The sequence below is a fragment of the Corythoichthys intestinalis genome, chromosome 11, assembly GCF_030265065.1.
Source record: "Corythoichthys intestinalis isolate RoL2023-P3 chromosome 11, ASM3026506v1, whole genome shotgun sequence".
In the NCBI taxonomy this organism is placed as follows: domain Eukaryota; kingdom Metazoa; phylum Chordata; class Actinopteri; order Syngnathiformes; family Syngnathidae; genus Corythoichthys; species Corythoichthys intestinalis.
In genome coordinates this window covers 41,426,338-41,448,451 of record NC_080405.1, presented here as the reverse complement: position 1 = coordinate 41,448,451, position 22,114 = coordinate 41,426,338, and the positions used below count along the sequence as shown (strand labels likewise).

At 37.5% G+C, this 22,114-nt stretch overlaps 1 protein-coding gene across 1 annotated transcript; it reads right to left on the bottom strand.

Moving 5' to 3' along the window:
• Positions 1 to 3: 3 nt before the first annotated feature.
• Positions 4 to 21,705, bottom strand: LOC130924259 (NEDD4 family-interacting protein 1-like). Its single transcript, XM_057850699.1, has 8 exons — positions 21,488 to 21,705; positions 16,555 to 16,648; positions 10,677 to 10,816; positions 5,662 to 5,749; positions 5,448 to 5,572; positions 5,307 to 5,373; positions 5,119 to 5,232; positions 4 to 974 (listed from the first exon to the last, which is right to left on the bottom strand). The coding sequence occupies exons 1-7, from the start codon at positions 21,521 to 21,523 to the stop codon at positions 5,126 to 5,128; spliced, it is 657 nt and encodes a 218-aa protein (XP_057706682.1). The 5' UTR covers positions 21,524 to 21,705; the 3' UTR covers positions 4 to 974; positions 5,119 to 5,125.
• Positions 21,706 to 22,114: the final 409 nt, after the last annotated feature.

Genomic DNA, 22,114 nt, shown 5'->3' with positions numbered 1-22,114 from the left:
AAAGGCATTTTAAAGTGACATTTATTCAACTAAATATTCCTTTCTGTACAGTCATAACGACGAAATTTCAAAGATGTTGCTCTACATCACTTTAAATGAGCATCAAAGCTGTGACATTGAAGTTGAAATCATTAAGGCGGAAAAAAAAACTTGTGCTTCAATGACATGCAAATCACAATTCCGATCTTTCTGCTTTTGTTTAGACTTGAGATCCAATGATTTTTGTTATATGTGCATTGAAAAAAAGTTGATATACCCACAAGACGGCAAACACCTCACACCTCATTTTTCATATACAAGTAAATTTCAGATCATCAGGAAAAACAAAGTTACATTCCGATCACAGTTCGGGCGCCATTTAAGAAAATGTCAAATCTCCACAAGTATATTCTAATGCAAGTGTAAATGACTCTGAATATTCCAACTTTTCTAATTAATTTGTCACTGTGTTTTTTTTGTTGTTTTTTTTATCTCAATTTGACTTGAAAGCCCAAAACAATTTAAATCAGATTTACCCAGTGATTCACAACCACTAATGAGCCGTGGGAACTAATTCCACATGAATTAACTAATTTACTGTTGAATGTGCAATGTGGTGTGGTCATTTACAATTGTGCAAATGAGTGAAAAGAGCCCGTATAATAGTCACAATAAAACCATGAGGTGGCGCTATAGTGAACCGCATGCTTCTATGGCGCATGTTGAATCGTGAAGATCGGTCGCGACTTCCAGAGTCATGCTTGTATTTCTAGCAAACCAATATTAAGGCATCACATATGAAACATTACACACAAGATGGAGATTACATGCGCCGCTAATGTCTACACCGAGGGACGAGTACTGCTAACTGCTTTCCGTGAATACAATCCCAAACAAAAAGTCAAATATTTCCCCGAATGGTTGATTCGCCCGAGAGGCGACTTCATCGTGATTTCTGCATTGTCGTCACGTCCTCCTCCTCTACGTCCGAGCGGCTAAATGGAGAAAATGGAAAGGATTAGGCTACGTTCAAACTGCAGGCATATCTGATCTGAAAATCTGTCCGATTTTTTTAGGGCTGACTGTTCACAGAATTTTTTAGCAAGTGCCCAAACCAGATCTGGGCCACTTTATTGACACACCTTATTGACACCTATTGACAGTTTGGTATGGCAACAAAGGTGTCATCCAGAATACAGTGATGTCACAGACAGTCAAAACCCATCTGAGCTGTTCAGACTGAGAAGTAATTGTTCATATCCGATACTAAACTCCTACTCAGTAGTAGGGGTGTAACGGTACACAAAAATCTCATTTCGGTACGTACCTCGGTTTTGAGGTCACGGTTCGGTTCATTTTCGGTACAGTAAAAAAACAAAATGCAAAATATAAATGTGCTAGTTGTTTATTACACACCTTTGTGCTTTCACCAATAGGAACATTAGCCTATACAGAGCTAGAATTCTGCTCAAAAAGTAGCGGGTATTTAAAGATAATCCAACAACAATTTGCCTTTCAGGCCCTGCGTATTGGTCAGCTTTCTTTCTGAAAGAAAGAAGGAAAAAAAAGTCCTGTGCTAAAGAGAAAAGCAATCCCAATGACAAAGATTTTAACATCTATTTTACAAATGAAATGCCTTAATGAATCTTTTTTTTTTTCTTATGAACGGTTTTCAAAGGCTTTATTGGTGGATTTTCTCAAGTTAAAGCGCCACACAGAAATTAATAAATTTAATTGTGTAAGCAGGATCTGTGTATTATTCTTATTATTTGATTACAGGTGTTTTAGCTCATTTCAATTTATCTTATTTAAATGGGCTATTAGTTATTTTATTATGTGCTTATATTTTACAAATGTGATGTAGTATTCATTTATATTGTATATTTTATGTTGTATAACTTAAGTTCCTATGTGAATATTAGTTCCTACTTGTTTTGTTGTGGTAGGAGGGTTTTGTATTGAACACGGGGCCGTGTTGGTTGTTATTATTAGAGCAGAGAAGACCGCAGTAAATCAACAAAGACAAGTCAACTGCGCCCCGATCTACCACACAAGAGATCCGATGGACTCAAAAAGTAGGTTACTATTGCATTTTAGTTTGAAAATCGACCAGATCCACCGTATTTTTACACAAGTGACTTCCAGTCTCCCTGATCCTAGTTACCGGTAGTAGTATTGACGCAGGACGGTCGCGTCTCGCGTCAAATCATAAACTCTGCCGTCCTTTGTGCGTGCGTCGCGTTGAGCGGATTCTGGGACGCGTCTAACACGCGGCCGCACTGTGACTGGTGTGCATTGGCTGACTGACTTTAACGCCCGCATTTCACTGCGTTCTCGTGGCGGCCACGTTGTCGCGCCATTGACGTTTCTGGGTTATACAGTCGTGCCGTGTTGGTCCTCATTATAGTAGAGAAGACGGAGTAAATATAATCTACACAAAGAAACTGTAACCCGATCGACTCACAGCCTCGAAAAGTAAGGGTTACATAACGTCAGAAACTCGTTTGGTACGCCTTGGTTCCGAACCGAGCACCACGTACCGAAACGGTTCAATACAAATACATGTACTGTTGTAACGCCCTTATTCAGTAGTTTCAATTAGTCATGCAAAAATCATCATCGGTCATTTAGGACAACATTGGATCATTCAGAGATCCTCACTGAACTTCTGGAGTGAGTTTGTTGCACTGAAAGTAAAGGGGCTGAATAATATTGCACGCCCCACTTTTCAGTTTTTTATTTGTTAAAAAAAAATTATCCAATAAATGTTGTTCCACTTCACGATTGTGTCCCACTTGTTGTTGATTCTTGACAAAAAAAATTAAATTTCATATCTTTATGTTTGAAGCCTGAAATGTGGCGAAAGGTTGCAAGATTCAAGGGGGCCGAATACTTTTGCAAGGCACTGTACATATATTTGAAATCCCAATGTATATCATGTCATTTGAAAGCTATTTCAGTGTCGAATCTGAAATATGTGAGAGTAACTGCAGACATCTGGATTTACCTATTGAACATGACGTTTTATTTTTAAAATCTTCACCGGAAGTGTGCGCGCTAAGCCTCTAACCGTAAGCATTACACGCGGTAAAAAAACAGTGCACTCGTATTTTTTTTCCCTATTTTCCAGCTCGTTTTCCTGTTTAAAGTGTCACCCTTTAACCGCGAAGACTGTGTTTTGGAGAAGACTATCATTGGTTTATTTATTCAGGCTACGTTATTTAATCAAAATGACAAATGACACTTTGAGGACAAATGAGACACTGAGAAGTTATACATCATACAGTGGGGCAAATAAGTACTTAGTCAACCACTAATTGTGCAAGTTCTCCCACTTGAAAATATTAGAGAGGCCTGTAATTGTCAACAAAAGTAAACCTCTACCATGAGAGACAGAATGTGGAGGAAAAAAAAAACAGAAAATCACATTAATTGATTTTTAAAGAATTTATCTGCAAATCATGGTGGAAAATTAGTATTTGGTCAATACCAAAAGTTCATCTCAATACTTTGTTATGTACCCTTTGTTGGCAGTAACAGAGGCCAAACATTTTCTGTAACTCTTCACAAGCTTTTCACACACTGTTGCTGGTATTTTGGCCCATTCCTCCATGCAGATATCCTCTAGAGCAGTGATGTTTTAGGGCTGTCGTTGGGCAACACTTTCAAATCCCTAAACAGATTTTCTACGGGGTTGAGATCTGGAGACTGGCTAGGCCACTCCAGGACCTTGAAATGCTTCTTACGAAGCCACTCCTTTGTCGCCCTGGCTGTGTGTTTGGAATCATTGTCATGCTGAAAGACCCAGTTTCGTCTCATCTTCAATGCCCTTGCTGATGGAAGGAGATTTTCACTCAAAATCTCTCGATACATGGCCCCATTCATTCTTTCCTTTACACAGATCAGTCGTCCTGGTCCCTGTGCAGAAAAACAGCCCCATAGCATGATGTTTCCACCCCCATGCTTCACAGTGGGTATGGTGTTCTTCGGATGCAATTCAGCATTCTTTCTCCTCCAAACACGAGAACATGTGTTTCTACCAAAACGTTCTATTTTGGTTTCATCTGACCATAACACATTCTCCCAGTCCTCTTCTGGATCATCCAAATGCTCTCTAGCGAACCGCAGACGGGCCTGGACGTATACTGGCTTCAGCAGGGGGACACGTCTGGCAGTACAGGATTTGAGTCCCTCGCGGCGCATTGTGTTACTGATAGTAGCCTTTGTTACTGTGGTTCCAGCTCTCTGTAGGTCATTCACTCTTCCCCCCATGTGGTTCTGGGATTTTTGCTCACCGTTCTTGTTATAATTTTGACGCCACGAGGTGAGATCTTGCACGAAGCCCCGGATTGAGGAAGATTATGTCTTCCATTTTCTAATAATTGCTCCTACAGCTGATTTCTTAAGCGTTTTACCTATTGCAGATTCAGTCTTCCCAGCCTTGCGCAGGTCTACAATTTTGTCTCCGGTGTCTTTCGACAGCTATTTGGTCTTGGCCATAGTGGAGTTTGGAGTGTGACTGACTGAGTTTGTGGACAGGTGTCTTTTATACCGATAATAAGTTAAAACAGGTGCCATTAATACAGGTAACGAGTGAAGCATCGTAAGACCTTGTTAGAAGGAGTTATCTTGCTTGTTTGTAGGTGACCAAATACTTATTTTCCACTCTAATTTGGAAATAAATTCTTTAAAAATCAAACAATGTGATTTTCTGGTTTTTTCCACATTCTGTCTCTCATGGTTGAGGTTTACCCATGTTGACAATTACAGGCCTCTCTAATCTTTTCAAGTAGGTGATCTTGCACAATTGGTGGTTGACTAAATACTTATTTGCCCCACTGTATAATTTAAAACCCAGATATGAAAACGAATACTTTTTCAAGACTTTTTAAAGTATTATTTCCCAATTCATAAATTGAATGCTTTTAAGACTTTTTTTTAGACGCCGCGGGAACCCTGTTTAACACACAGCACACGCATGCATTTGACAATAAATCGCAGCTGGGAAAATGACCGACCTCATTTTTATTCACCGTACGATTAATTGACTTATTGCATATCGTGACAGGCTTTCAGACGATCATAAAATGAACAGACAAGTCGGTCTTTTGGCCGTGAAAATGTGCACTTGCTCCCTACCTCTTGTCTAATAGATGAAGAGCACCCTTGTTCGGGGTAGACTGGCGTAGGTGGGATCGGCCAACTTGCGCACTCTGGAGTAATTGACGAAGCCTCTGACGAACAGCATGAAGCCTGTCGGGCAAAGGCAGACAAAGTGCAGCATTCTGGCCGAGATAAGACAAGATGATTATTTTTTTTGTACTCACCCAAGGCCAGGAACACCCACCACAACCAGTACTGGCCATCAAAGTAGCCGGGGAAGTAGGTCGAAAACTACAGGGAGCAGAAGTTGAGTAGTCAAAACACCAGCCGATCTCGAAATGTCCTTCATCTTAACTCGCTCTCACCCTGACGATTAAAACCCATTTGATGAGGGACAAGCCAAAGCCTGAGATGGCGCCATAACGACCGGCGGCTGACGTGGTCAAACAGAAGGACAAGAAGAAGCCGATCCAGTTGAAGAGGAATGCCACTGAAAGACATCAAGGTGCAAGTCTTTGTCTTTTGATCTTAAAAAAAAAACACAAACAGCTTTTATCATCACATTCCACTATTTCTTACTGAAGAAAGTGAGCATGAATATGCCGTCGTTGCCTATCCGCAGCTGGTCGGCATCCTCGAAATCATCTCGGGCCACGAAATCGTCCTCCTGCAAGTGAGAGAGAGCAAATGGTGCTATACTGTTTTCAATATTATAGTGCCAACATTTTGTCATGACGATTAAAAAAGCCGTGACGCAAGGTCCAAGTTAGTTTATGTCACCATGACAAAAGTAAGGGAGGGCTACTTTTCTAAATGTATAAGCAAACTGGCAAAGAAATATATAATTTGGCAATGCATTGACAGTATCCACAAAGACAATTTAATTGCTCCATCCATTTTAATTTCAAGTACCGACTAAATACATGCACGCGTAAAGACTATCTTTGCCCTGGTCAATGGATGCACGTGCTAAATAACGTAGCACAACCACGCAAAATGAACGCATATCTTCATTTTGCTTCTCCTGTTGTCTTGAATCCTTTGGGATTCATAACAGCTTTGTTTTGTTAGAGTTGTAGATATAATTCAAACTGTCAAAAGTTGAAGCATCCTTAGTACAGAGTTGTGGCAACCTGGACGAAGACTGGAAACAGGTCTCGTGTTTGGCTGATGATGAACACGAATCAAAACAGAAACAAATTTGCGACGCGCAAATCAACTTTTAAAATTGCAAAATCTCCGTGTAACTATTGAGAGCCGTTTAAGAAGTATTTCCAAAAAAACATGTTTCTTTAAAGTCTATGGAAATACTATTGCCATTTCATGAATAATTGAAGCACAAATCCTACATTGTACACCTTTAAAACAATGATGCCAAAAGGCCACTAAATTAGCAATTGAGGGACGTGATAAATCACCACATAACACAGAAATATAGTGCAAAAATAAACCTTAATGAAAATGTAAAAATTATGAGGCGTGAACACCCACAGGCTATTACAAAAAAACTCGCGTTAACGAGCCGTAATTCTTTTTTAAATTAATCCCGTTAAAATATTTGACGCAATTAACGCACAAATGCCCCGCTCAAACAGATTAAAATGACAGCACAGTGAAAGGTGTACTTGTTGTGTTTTTCGGAGTTTTGCCGCCCTCTGCTGGCGCTTGGGTGCGACTGATTTTATAGGCTTCAGCACCCATGAGCATTGTGTAAGTAATTATTGACATCAACAATGGCGGGCTATTTGTTTATTTTTTGATGGAAAATTTTACAAATTTTATTAAAACAAAATCATGAAGAGGGGTTTTAATATAAAATTTCTATAACTTGTACCAACATTTATCTTTTAAGAACTACAAGTCTTTCTATCCATGGATCGCTTTAACAGAATGTTAATAATGGTAATGCCATCTTGTTGATTTATTGTTATAATAAAGAAATACAGTACTTATGTACCGTATGTTGAATGTATATATCCATCTTGTGTCTTATCGTTCCATTCCAACAATAATTTACAGAAAAATATGGCATATTTTATAGATGGTTTGAATTGCGATTAATTAATTTTTAAGCTGTAATTAACTTGATTAAAATTTGTAATCGTTTGACACCCCTAAAAAAAACACAAATAACTTTTTACAAAAGGCCACCAGTGAGTGACAGTTTAATGTAGCAAGGACATCAACTATTCCTTGTCAGTCTGAAAAGGACAACGAGATATCTTCACGCTTGTGCAAATATTGTGTAGAGCTGTCCCGACTAGTCAACGTCATCGATGACGTAAATGCGTCGATGAGTACAGCATCCCGTCGACGGTTATTGAAGGGTTAAAAAAATATATGCGTGGAAAGTTAAGAATGCCGGACGCCCGATATGCGATAGTGGAAAGCGGCACAAAGTCAAAAAAGGGCACCAGAGTAGTCAAAACATTGACTTATTTCGTTGAAACAAAGGAGGGTACACTGTTGTGTCCTGTCTCTTCAATGCCAAGCTTGGCTGCACGTCGGCCGTGAATGAACACCTAAAGCGCTGTCACCCAGTTGTAATTTTGGAAGATGACCAGAGACTACAAGCTGGCAGATCGTAAGTCCATCTAACGAACTAACTACGTGTTTTACTGAAGTTGCTAAGCCTGTCGCAATATGCAATTATCACACGGTATATAAAAATGAGGGCCGTAATTTTCACGGCTGCGTTTTATTTCCGCGTGCGTGCATGCAAACATTTGTGCGTGCGTATTGATGGCAAATGAATAGTGGTGTAACGGTACACAAAAATCTCGGTTCGGTACGTACCTTGGTTTTGAGGTCACAGTTCGGTTAATTTTCGGTACAGTAAGAAAACAAAATGCAAAATATAAATGTGCTTGTTGTTTATTACACACCATTGTGCTTTCAACAATACGAACATTAGCCTATACAAAGCTAGAATTCTGCTCAAAAAGTAGTGGGTATTTAAAGATAATCCAACAACAATTTGCCTTTCAGACACCGCGTATTGGTCAGCTTACTTTCTGAAAGAAAGAAGAAAAAAGAAATCCTGTGCTAAAGAGAAAAGCAATCCCAATGACAAAGATTTTAACATGTATTTTACAAATGAAATGCCTCAATGAATCTTTTTTTCTCTTCTGAACGGTTTTCAAAAGCTTTATTGGCGGATTTTCTCAAGTTAAAGCACCACACAGAAATTAATAAATTTTAATTGTGTAAGCAGGATCTGTATTATTCTTATTATTTAATTACAGGTGTTTTAACTCATTTCAATTTATTGTATTTAAATGGGCTATTATTTATTTTATTATATGTTTATATTTTAGAAATGTGATGTAGTATTCATTTATATTGTATATTTTATGTTGTATAACTTTAGCAGAGAAGACAGCAGTAAATCAACAAAGACAAGTCAACTGTGCCCCAATCTACCACTCAAGAGATCTGATGGACTCAAAAAGTGGGTTATGATTGCATATTAGTTTCAAAATCGACTGGATCCACCGTATTTTTACACATTTTACCCGATCCTAGCTACCGGTAGCAGTATTGATGCAGGAGGGTCTCGTCTCTCGTCAAATAATAAACTCTGACGTTCTTTTCGCGTGTTTCGTGTTGAGCTGCTTCTGGGACGCGTCTAACACGAGGCCACACTGCGACTGGTGTGCATTGGCTGATTGACTTTAACGCCCGCGTTTCACTGCGTTCTTGCGGCGGCCACGTTGTCGCGCTGTTGACGTTTCTGGGTTATAATGTCCTACCGTGTTGGTCCTCATTATAGTAAAGAAAACGGGATTAAATATAATCTACACAAAGAAACTAACTCGATCGATTCACAGCCTCGAAAAGTAAGGGTTACATTACGTGAGAAACTCGTTCGGTACGCCTCCGTTCCGAACCGAGCACCAAGTACCGAAACGGTTCAATACATGTACTGGAACACCCTTACATATGAGACTCCAGTTCCTTTCACAGATGTTTATTGGTCATCAACACGCCGTAAAATTAAAGTTCAGACATACAAAATAAGGAAACATATCTATATTAAACACTGTAAACGTTAGCATTGCTACAATGAGGCTAATGGGGAAAAAAGTACAACCGACTTTAGCCTGCTATAAAACATTGGCAGTCTTCCCCAAAACGCAAACTTGCGGTTATAAGGTGACACTTTAAACATGAAAAATTGCTGGTTAACAGCATTTGCAAACAAAATATATATATTACTGACACCGCTTGCAATGACGAAAAGTGCTTTTTTTGCGGAGTGTAAAGCTTACGGTTGGCGGTTTACTCTTAAGAATAGTTTTGAAATGACACCCTTTATGAAAAATCTGATTGGCAATGAATAATTATTATAATTATTAAAATACTATAATATATAGTAGTATACTATAATATCAATGCTAGATTTTTCTTAATTGTTTTGAATCATGTTGGAAAGGCAAAGTCAGTGTTCTAAATCTGATTACATTCCATTCTTTTGCACTAGTTAAGGCTATCAGCATTTGACCCCATTGTTCATTTGTGATCTATTATTGTTATTTACATGTTTATTTTAGGGCTGTCAAACGATTGAAATTTTTCATCGAGTTAATTACAGCTTAAAAATTAATTCATCGTAATTAATCGCAATTCAAACCATCTATAAAATATGCCATATTTTTCTGTAAATTGTTGTTGGAATGAAAAGATAAGACGGATATATACATTCAACATACGGTACATAAGTACTGTATTTGTTTATTATAACAATAAATCAACAAGATGGCATTAACATTATTAACATTCTCTTAAAGCGATCCATGGATAGAAAAACTTGTAGTTCTTAAAAGATAAATGTTAGTACAAGTTATAGAAATTTTATATTAAAACCCCTCTTAATGTTTTCGTTTTATTAAAATTTGTAAAATTTTCAATCAAAAAATAAACTAGTAGCTCGCCATTGTTGATGTCAATAAATACACCACTCACTCCCCAAACCCATAAAATCATTTGGACGCAAGCGCCAGCAGAGGGCGCCAAACAACAAAAAACAAGTAACAAGCGGACATTACACTGCTGTCACTTTAATCTGCTTGAGCGGGGCATGTGTGTTAATTGCGTCAAATATTTTAACGTGATTAATTTAAAAAATTAATTACTGCCCGTTAACGCGATCATTTTGACAGCCCTAGTTTATTTGTCCTTTAGTGAATTTTGACAGCCCTAGTTTATTTGTCCTTTAGTGAATTAATAAGCGTCAACAAAATCATTGTCATTGCTAAATTAGAAAAAAAAAAAAAAAAATTATTAGATTAGTCGACTAATCGTAAAAATAGTCAGCTGACTAATCGAGAGAAAATTAGTCGTTTGTGACAGCCCTACTATTGTCCCACTTATGTTTATATTACATAATTTTGTGTTGCATAACTACATTTGTTACTTCTGCTCAATGCCAAATCAAAATAAAGTCAGGGGTAAGAAGCTGTCTTAATTTTGTATTTGTATTTTTAATATTGTAGTTTTCATCAAGAACATCAAAATATACTACTAGATTGTGGCCTATCATAGACAATATCATGTCATCTTTGTCGGAAAAGCGTGACAAAGCAAATGGGTACCGTAACTCTCCCGGTGACGAGGGGGACAGCGGCTTCCGCTTTGCTTCTCTCCGCTTCGTCGTAGGATGGCAAAGTGGTAGCCACGCTGTAAGACGGCGGGTTAGGGAATCTGCCGCCATCTTCCTTGTATTCAAAGAAAGCTGAGAAGGAAGCAGACAAATGGGTCACGACATATTCTTCGACCACGAACTAGCGTGGCAACAGCTCAATGGAAGAGGGTACATCAATATTCATGCGTGACTCTTAATGGTCCATTCCATGCAAGGCAAGCTTTCATGTGGCCGTCGTTCAGCGGCTTCCTTTGTGTTTTGCCTAAACACAAAAGCAGTCAAGTGAGTCTGTAGACTCACAACCACTTACAACGTGTGTGATCTGGCTATGAATTAAACCAATGGAGGACTTTGCATTCATTAGGTGTGACATATTTAATCGATCAAATATGGTGGAAATGCAGCCTGACTAGTTTCGCAGCTAGCGAACAGTTCCTCAAAAATAGTCCAACGATCATGGAAACTGAAGTTCAAACAAACTAAACAAATAACAAAACGACACCTACTATTCAATAAATGCAAATTACACTTTGCATTCCTTTTAATGCTGTAACGATTAATCAAGTAATTCGATTAGAAAAAAAAGCTCCGAATAAAATTTGGCCGCTTGGAGGATTTGTTTAATTAGAGTAGCGTTGTAATGGTTTGTTTTGAAAGTGTTTGCATTTTTGGGCGGCAACAGTGAAAATGACATAACTCATTTAACATGGTTGAATCCAGCTGCTCCCTGTTAAGACCAACATAAGGATTGTTCGCTAAAAATTTTTTAAAAATGCATTCGTAATTTAGTTTATAGGTATATGCAGCCACTTTTGTGGGAATATGTGTTTGAACGATTTGTCAAGAGCATTGCTAAAAAAAATAATTTAAAAAAAAAGTTTGCATTTTATAGCATTTAAGCTATCAGGATTTTGCTGCGCAAGTTAGCCAATTTGTTCTTTTTTCATCTTTAGATCCTCATTAATTTTCTTATACCATTTGAAGCTAAACTGAGATATTTTATTTTTAAATGAAAGTGCAATCCTGCATAGTTTGAAGACACAAAAGGGAATTTTATTTTGTATTTACTTTTAATCCATCCATCCAACCATTGTCTTCCGCTTAGGCTCTTTTAAAAGTGCAATGTTAGCAAGCCTTTGTTTTACTTCTCCTAAAATTGATTCTGCAACGCATTAAACGTTCCTAATCCGATTACTCAATTATTTGAAGTAGTTGAGAGATTAATTGACTACTAAAATATTCGATAGCTATTCTATAGGTTTATTCCCAAAACCTTTTATTTTAATACAAGTTCGCCATAAAATGCAAGACGTCATTGATGCAAAACAAAAATTAGCATCATGTGTTGGTATTTACTAGGGATGGGAATTTTTACTAATTTACCTGTTGACTAGTCTCATATTTCATTTGTGACTAGTCGACTAGTCTATAAGCAACAAAACTCGCAATTTAATACACATAATAAAACGTTTAAAATGCAAAAGTTTTGTGGCTTTACGAGCTATTTTAGCCCAACCATTCAGGACAAGGTGTTTATTTAAATTCTATTGATGTAACAAAAACTGACTGAATAAAGGTAAACAATTGAAAGAGAAATACATTCCAGATAGGATCGCCTAAACTTCCCCGAACTTTGTGTCCCTGCCCCCTCCTACGTGTGTGTGTGGATGGGAGGGGGGTGGTTCTCTTCCTGGCTGCTCAGCCTTTTTACAAATAGGCAGAAGCACGAAGACCAAAGCCCCTTTCAGACTTACAGTATATTGAGCTAAATTTCCATGTAATGTGACGTGGGATTTCCCCGTGTCATGACTTTCAGACATTAGGAGATGTACCGGGAAATACGGACACTTTCAGACTAGTCCTGTGATGGCGACGTGTTGACGGGATTTTATTACCCGGACATTACGTTATTTATTTTTGGTCTGCATCGGCAACAAAATAAACGACACGTATCCAAAGATGGACAATAGGCTGTCACTTCCTTGGTTGCAAGATTCAGTAACAAATTAATTTCCTTGAATTTCGAGTTGAATTTTGTCATCGTTTCAGTTTGTCATGTTGACAATTGCGATGTTTGTTTACCGCTTTTTGTCTTACTACAAAGAAGAAATGACAATCGGCCCGCCATGATATTTACGTCATCAGCCTTTGCGCTGTGACAGGGGAATCAAACGGCTGCTTTCGTGCATGCCGCTGGCCCGGTGAAGTCCCGGACATTATACTATGACACGACTCAGTTAATGTCCGTGTCAGTCGACCCGGGAAATTGCTTTCAGACATAAGGTCAAATAGTTTTAATCCTGGGATTTAACTGGAGTACAGCATAGAGGTGGGAATCTTTGGGCACCTAACGATTCAATTACGATTATGATTCAGAGGCTCCGATTCGATTATAAATTGATTATTGATGCCCCCCTCCCCCGCTGTTAATGTTTTGTACATTAGTCCCAAAATTGTTCAAAAATCCTGTTAGTCTAAACCAAACTACTATTTTAGTATAAAGTTATCGGTTAAAAACAGGAAATAAAATACTCAAGTCCCCATTCTGTATCATCAGCTTTAAACTACCGTACATTCAATTAATTTAATGTTGTGAATCAACCGTTAAAGTTAAAATTGCTCCCGTTATTCCATAATTTCCCTTCTGTCTACTTTCGACATGTGAAAGTTTTAAAACCGTTTCATCATTTAAAGATATATTCAAGTCAAGATTTTGCGAATTTAGGGGTATTTTAGATAAAAAGTAATTAGGTTCGCGACAACAGCGCGGGAAAGTCTTGTCATTTCGCATCTAGTTCTTGGTACATGTTCTAACGCGGCCGTCGTCTGTCATTTTACATCTTGTTCTAGATATATGTGATATCTACCATAGCCGTATGTTGCCGTATGTTTGTAGAGACTAGCAACTAGGCGCTGTTTGTAGCAGCTGACGGCCACAGTTAGGCAATATTGTTCTTGTTTTTTTAATCTAGCGGCCTGATTTGAACATCATATTTACTCTCGGTCCGTTCCTCATTGCGTCTCGAAGACCGCGCTGACTGTGTTTTATTTCCGCTTTAGCTGGTATAATTCAATAATCGGAATTTGGATGTTTGTGAATCGTTCTCAAATCTTTCACGGCCGAATCGCGAATAATCTAAGAATGGGAAATTTCGTGTGCCTCTAGTTCAGCATATGTCTGAAATGTGCTCAATATGCATGAGGCTGCGTTTAATCGCTAGTAAAATACGAAACGTTTAATTTAGGGGTGTCAAATGATTAAAAATTTTAATCGAGTGATTTACAGCTTAAAAATTAATTAGTCGGAATTAATCTCAATCAATCGCAATTCAAACCATCTATAAAATATGCCATATTTTTCTGTAAATTATTGTTGGAATGGAAAGATAAGACACAAGATGGATATATACATTCAACATACTGTACATAAGTACTGTATTTGTTTATTATAACAATAAATCAACAAGATGGCATTACCATTATTAACATTCTGTTAAAGCGATCCATGGATAGAAAGACTTGTAGTTCTTAAAAGATAAATGTTAGTACAAGTTATAGAAATGTTATATTAAAACCCCTCTTAATGCTTTCGTTTTAATATAATTTGTAAAATTTTCAATCAAAAAATAAACTAGTATCCCGCCATTGTTGATGTCAATAATTACTTACACAATGCTCATGGGTGCTGAAGCCTATAAAATCAGTCGCACCCAAGCGCCAGCAAAGGGCGACAAAACTCCGTAAAACACAACAAGTACACATTTCACTGTCCTGTCATTTTAATCTGTTTGAGAGGGGCATTTGTGCGTTAATTGCGTCAAATATTTTAACGTGATTAATTTAAAAAATTAATTACCGCCCATTAACGCGACAATTTTGACCGCCCTAATATATATATATATTAATAAATGGTTTTAAGCACTTCAAATGTAATAATTATGATCAGTTTTAAACCTAAATAATTATGATCAGTTTTAAACCTAACTGTCCAACCAAATCATTTTTGAACAAAAATAAAGTACTGTAGTAGAAAAATGCTTGGCTTTAATAAATACTTCTGTTTATCTACTTTAGCTGTGATTCTTGGAGTGACATGTAGAAATTACAAACTCCTCATGATCACTTCTGGCATTTATTTTATATGTCTCGAACGTCTCCACACACAGACACACATTCATTCCAAAGCGGCTTCCTTGCAGAAACTGTTCAACAAGTTAAACGATGATTGACACTTGCTGTGCTGTGATGTCCGCTTCTTTGGCAAGATCAAAGACAACTAGCATCGTTAACTTTAATAAGCAAGTGCTGCAGTGACTGTGAGGTTCAAAGAGCTGGGAGAGGGAGGGTGTAAGGCTGTACACAGAGCAGAAAGCAAGGCGTATGTGGATTAAAAAAAAAAAGAAAACTACCGCACGTCCTTGCGATGGGACTATAGCGCACGCTCACATCACGATGGCGATGTTTAAACGATCTATCATTCAGGCTTAATTTATAGGTATATTTTAGGGCTGTCAAACGATTAAAATTCTTAATCGAGTTAATTACAGCTTAAAAATTAATTAATCGTAATTAATCGCAATTCAAACCATCTATAAAATATGCCATATTTTTCTGTAAATTATATATATATATATTCTGTAAAATGAATTGTTGGAATGGAAAGGTAAGACACAAGATGGATATATACATTTAACATACGATACATAAGGACTGTAGTGGGCATTTCACTCTACTGTCATTTAAATCTGTCTATGCTGTCCTCACTCTGAAGCGTCTACTTTTTCCAAAGCTAGACAGCTAGTGAACGACGCCTTAATAATCAGACTTCTTCCTTTTTCATCTGACTTATTAATAAAATGGCCTCAAACCATTGTTCTCTTTAGACCGTCGTAAAACTACAAAAAAAAGTACACAAGCATTGCATTAGCAACAACGTTAGCTTAGCACGCAATACAGGTTCACTAAACATAAACAAAAAGAGTCTCATACAAAAAATATAACATTTCGCTTACTAACGTAATATGTACATTATTTACAACAACCATACTTACGGACAAATCTTGTCCAAGGATCATATAAGCACATTACAACGTAGGCGTCAGCCCGAGACGTCGTGCAGCCATATTAAACTGGCAAGACAACAATAAACCATGTCGCAAAGCGACCACAAGAGTTCGCTATTAGACAGCATAAAAAGCCTTGCTGTAAAGCTTACCAAAAGGCAGAATACTGTCTGCGCGGGACATGTGCGTTAATTGCGTCAAATATTTTAACGTGATTAATTTAAAAAATTAATTACCGCGCGTTAACGCGATAATTTTGACAGCTCTAGTATATTTAGCTGTTTTCTGTGGGAACGTGTTTGAACGATTTGTTAATAGTATTGCAAAAAAAAAAAAAAAAAAAAAAAAAAACGCTAGCATTTTATAGCATTTAAGCTAGCAGACTTTGCCATGTAAGTTAGACAATTTTTCCTTTGTTTACTTAGATCCTCATTTATTTATTTTTTATACCATTTAAGGCTCAGTTCAGGAATTTTTTTAATGTTCCTTACCCGATTACTCAATTATTCGAACTTACTAGTTCATCAATTAATTAACTACTAAAATAATCGATAGCTGCAGCCCTACATTATAACGTTTACTTTTAAATTCAGCTGCTGCAAGAAATTGTGTTTTGAGTTACGACAGGAATTTTCTACTCTACTGCGAATTACTGAGTCACACCTGTCTGGGAAGTCTCAAGAAAAGAAACTACTTCCTACACTACAACTCTACATCTTGGATCCATATATTCTAATCCAATACTCCATCCTATCCGAAATTTACCTGCATTTGCTGCGGCAACGCTGCTGTAGGGGGGCGGTGCGTCCGGAGCGGGACCCTCTTGAGATGTCGGGAGTGGCTCCTCCTCATTCACCAGCTGTGTAAAAATAAATCGCTTGTCAAGATGACAGGGCAGATGAACGGGAACATCAGTCAGGCATAGGAGTGGGAACCTCTTGGTACCTCACGATACGATACGATTTGCGATACAAAGCTCACGATAACGACGATCTGACGATATGGCGATACAACCATTATCGATACAATGGTCAGGAAATCATTCTAGGATATTCTACAAACAACTAATGAACAGAAAATCAAGCTTCTGCTGTGAATTGGAATGAGTTGATCACTTCTAGACGTCCAATCCATTTGAACTGGGAGGGTGGCAGCGAATGAACCTCCCACTTCAAACGGAATGAACGTCTATGGCCGTCAGTGACAGCCAATGCCAGGCAATGAAGTAATTTTGAGCCATTTAAGGTCATTTACCTGTTGATTTTCAGTTACTTCCTGTTGATTTTGGGGTATTTTAGGGGTCACTTCCTGCTTATTTTGAGTTACAGAACAGGAGGTGACCTGGGAATCACCTGAATCAATAGGCAGTGACTCAAACTCAACAGGAAGTGACCTGTAAATGCCCCAAAATGAACAGCAAGTGACCTGTTAGTGCTCTGAAAATCGGACAGAATAACTGTCAATGCTCTGGTTTCGAATGAAGAAACGTTCCCAGTCTAAATGATTGGCGTCGAGCACCATCAATGCAGCCTTATAGTTAACTGAGACACTATTATGGTGGAAGATTTTGGTAGCAACTTGTTGGTTGCCTTTTTTTTCTTTTAAAACAGTGACACCTTTTTAAAACGATATCTCGATTCTTGGCAGGAGCATATCGGTAGTGTTCTGGGGAACAAAGTTTTACGATATATCACCATTTCGATATTTTGTCACACCCCTACTCAGGCATGACCAAGCTGCTATTATTTATATGAGAGGCCAAATGGATTGGACGTCTATCGCCGTAGATGGCGGAGAATGAGTTTTTTTTTGTAATGTAGAAAAACTTAACCTCATAAAGACCTATCGTCCACATATGTGGACATCCAATTTTGAGACATGTAGGCCATAATATTAACATTTGGTACACAACTGTGGCCTGCATAACCAAAAATGTGTCTTTTTCTTGTTAATGATTATTGTAGTTTTCATATTTTAAAAATTCTTGTACACATAAATTAATAAATGTTAATTAAAGAATTAGTAACGTTAAAATGAATAAAAGACGGTAAAGATGTCGACGATCGGGTCCGATTACGTCATTTTCAAAGTATCAGAATCGGCAAAAAAATATCGGACGTGCCTTTTTTTAATGTACATATATTTTTTAATTCAATCGTTTTCTAATTGTATTTAACGTTACAGACAAAATATCTTACACTCATCCAGAGTTTTTAGTTTTGGCTTAAAGTAAAGCTATCAAATTTATCGCGTTAACGGCGGTAATTATAATCACGTAAAAACATTTAACGCAATTAACGCATGCGCTGCACGACCCACTCACAAATGGTCGCGTTCAATCTGTAATGGCGCCGTTTTACCTATATATAGAGCTAAAAGGCAGCGTAAAATGAGTAGAGTGAATTTTGGCAGTCTTTGGAGCCTTTTTTTTAATTGGATAAAGCCTTACAATCCCTCTCTCATTAATTAGAAATATCGTGGGAAGCAATGTGCGGAGTAGAGCAGGGCGGTAAACCGAAAATTTACCGTCACCGAAATTCTTAACGATGACCGACGTAATTTTGACCATGTCGGTAAATTCGGTAAATTAATAAAACAAGAAAATAGTCTTTTCATCCCGCTTTGATTCTGTGTTGTTCGTCTATGTTCATTCCCCTTTAAGAAAGCAGTGAATGTGCTTACGTAGGGAGTCACGTGATCATCAGGAAGCCAATCAAACAAAAGCCCGGTAAGCTAACGCTAGCAGCTAACGCTACAAGCAAAACGTGATGGAGTGTGGCTTAAGGGAGGTTCACCAAACTTTCAACCGACATTTAGTAGACTCTTGGTGGCATCCAGACGGGCTTTCACCCGCTGTCCTCCTTTGTTCTCACGATTTCCGGAGATGGTGCTTTCAGTGCTTTCTACTGGTAGCCAGGCTAACGCTAGCTAGCGGCTAACGCTACAAATGAACGTTATGGAGTCGGATAGAGACTCTAACCTGGTCGAAACGGCTGAACTTAATGAGTGGATTGGGCACGGACTGCATCTAGCAATTACTATGTGGCGTTATTTTGTATCTGTCTGTGTGTGATTCCTCTGATAGCTTTTGTGATGGTAAAGAATTCTGCATAAAGTACAATCCAACGGCGAAACTTATAATGACCGAGAAATGGCCCCAGCTATTTTTATTGTGCGTGCATTTATGAAAAAATGCACTGGGGGGGAAAAAAACCCTTAAACCATAAAGTAAACACTTGTATTTAATAATTATATCACAGCAGCCATTAACAATAAGTTGTCTTTTTGAAGTGTACTGTTCAAGCTGCAAGTCATTTGTGTTACAATTACATGTTTGCACAGGCATATTGATTTTGACAATGTACATTGTTCAAGTCATACACGCTGTTATAAATGTTCATACTTGAATTCTTATTGCTTACAATACATTTTTATTAGGGCTGTCAAACGATTAAAATTTTTAATCGAGTTAATTACAGCTTAAAAATTAATTAATCGTAATTAATCGCAATTCAAACCATCTATATAATATGCCATATTTTTCTCTAAATTATTGTTGGAATGGAAAGATAAGACGCAAGATGGATATATATTTTCAACATGCGGTACATAAGGACTGTATTTGTTTATTATAACAATAAATCAGTTCTAAATCAGTTATAGAAATGTTATATTAAAACCCCTCTTAATGTTTTCGTTTTAATAAAATTTGTTAAATTTTCAATCAAAAAATAAACTAGTAGCCCGCCATTGTTGATGGCAATAATTACTTACACTATAAAATCAGTCGCTCCCAAACGCCAGCAGAGGGCAGCAAAACTCCGCAAAACACAATTAACAGGTGGGCCTTTCACTCCAGTGACATTTAAATATGTCTGAGCTGGGCAAGTGCGTTAATTGCGTCAAATATTTTAACGTGATTAATTAAAAAAATTAATTAACGCCAGTTAATGCGATAATTTTGACAGCCCTAATTTTTATAAATTTAATGATTAGACTGCATGTACAATTGTTAAATACAGTATATCAAATTGAATGCTGGTAAATAAATCAACAAGAAATAGTTAATCTGTATTTCATGCATTGATTCAGATTTTCAAATTATATAACAGTCCGCTTGGGCGAATTTATCGTCATTTATCGTTATCGAGATAAATCTGCTCAATTTATCGTGATACATGTTTAAGGCCATATCGCCCAGCCCTAGTGCGGAGGTAAGGTAGTAGTTGATCTTTTTCTTAACACCCTATGTTATTTCCCAACGCAGAGAAGATAAATCAATTGGTGCCACTACGCACAGTCATGGTTGCACTTCCCATCATGCATTTGGGCAGAACAGTTAAATGGCTACAGTATCATTTACTGAAAGTTCACCAAATACACTAGATGGCAATATTTAGTCACAATGTACAAAGTCACATTTATCCTTTAAGAATTACAAGTCTTTCTATCCGTGGATCCCTCTCACAGAAAGAATGTTAATAATGTAAATGCCATCTTGAGGATTTATTGTCATATTAACACAGTACTTATGTACTGTATGTTGAATGTAATATTCGTCTGAGTTTTGTTCATTTTTTTCTTAATGCATTGCCAAAATGTATATGATCGGGAAAAATTAGCGGGAATGATTGGAATTGAATCGGGAGCAAAAAAAAAAAAGCAATCGGATCGGGAAATATCGGGATCGACAGATACTCAAACTAAAACGATTGGGATCGGATCGGGAGCAAAAAAACATGATCGGAACAACCCTAATTGACAGCATTAGACGTCCAATCAATCTCGACTGGGAGGGGTGGCAGCGATCATGCTAGTCACTCCCAGTCTAAATGAATTCAAAGTCTACTACAATGCAGCCAATGAGTTAGAAGAAGGTGTTAAAAATCCTTTATTGCCAAATGTATCACATTTGATACACCTAAAATTTATTGATTTTGAGACTAATTCAGAATTTTGACATTTCTTTTTGGAAAAAAAAAAAAAAAAAATGAAGGATGCAAGTCAGCACATGCCTCTGCAGGTTCCATGAGAAGAAAAACAGGATTTAGCAAGGGCTATAGATATCAAAGCGCTTATTACACATATTCATTTTGACTTTTCTTTTAACAAATTTATTAAAAAAAAAATTTTTTTTTTTTAAAGGTTTCATTAGAACCTTATTTTCCAAATTTTGGGACTCTCTGAAAATTGCTTCATGTTGCAGGTATTTAAAGGTTAAAAAGAACATGAGATCGCCTTCTTTAAAAAATATTTGCTTATCATTATGATAATCGAGGAATCGACCATTTCTTTCTAAATGACCAGACGTAAACATTACATGAGAACACGTCCACGCCCGATACCGCGATACTTAAAGCTAGCTAGATATTATGCCCGAACCCTCGTATTTAGCATTGACTGTCATGTTTGTTGATTGGTGACACTTCAAAGTATTCCATTCTAAATAACACTGGGACGATACGAACCCGTCATATTTTTTTTTCGCGTTTTTGTTCTCCCAAACAGCGCCTGACAATGCCTTTGAAGTGTTTCAAATGCAATTTAGTGAATGCAAAAGACTCTAAACGTCAAGTACAACCCTTTCATATACAAATGTCAGCAAATGCTGGCAGTTTTTAGTCAACGACAAGCTAACAGCGAGCTAGCGTGCGCGCAGATTATCAGTCTGTCGTCGATTGGGATCGGCTCGATTTACCTCTTGATATCTGACGCCGCTGTTCTGCTCTGCCATCGCGGATAAGGAGTTGAGTTTTATTTCAAATAATCCTTTTCTGCCCCGAGCGCTTGAGATACGGTGAGTTAAAAGAGGGCCCTCGCCGACGAAAGAGAGCGGTGGTGAGGCTTCCTCAAATCGGCCACCTTCTTCCTTCTCGACTCAAGCTTCTCCAAGGTCTGATGATGCCTTCACAGCTTTCTTCGTCATTATTTTTTATTGCGCCATCTAGTGTGCTGGAGTATGAGGCACAGTCTTTAAATTTGGCGAGCAAAGCAAAAGTTATGGAGGACCAGAACGCCAAAATTAAATGTGTTAACAAAGTGATTTGTTATATAGTTCTATTTCCCCCCCCACTGATAATCATTTATTTAAATATGTTTAAACCTTTAATTAAATTTTTATGGATTAAAAAATATTTCAATAAGTAATTCATTTTTCATTTGTTTGAACATGTGTTTCAGTCATTCTTTTGTTTGTTTTGTTTTTTATTCCAGCATTTATTTGTCCTTTTTTGTTTTCTAGTTCCCCCTTGCAAAGCATTACATGTGTCATGTGGCTCATGGGTGGGTGACAAAACAATAAGAACTGTATTAAATAAAATAACCT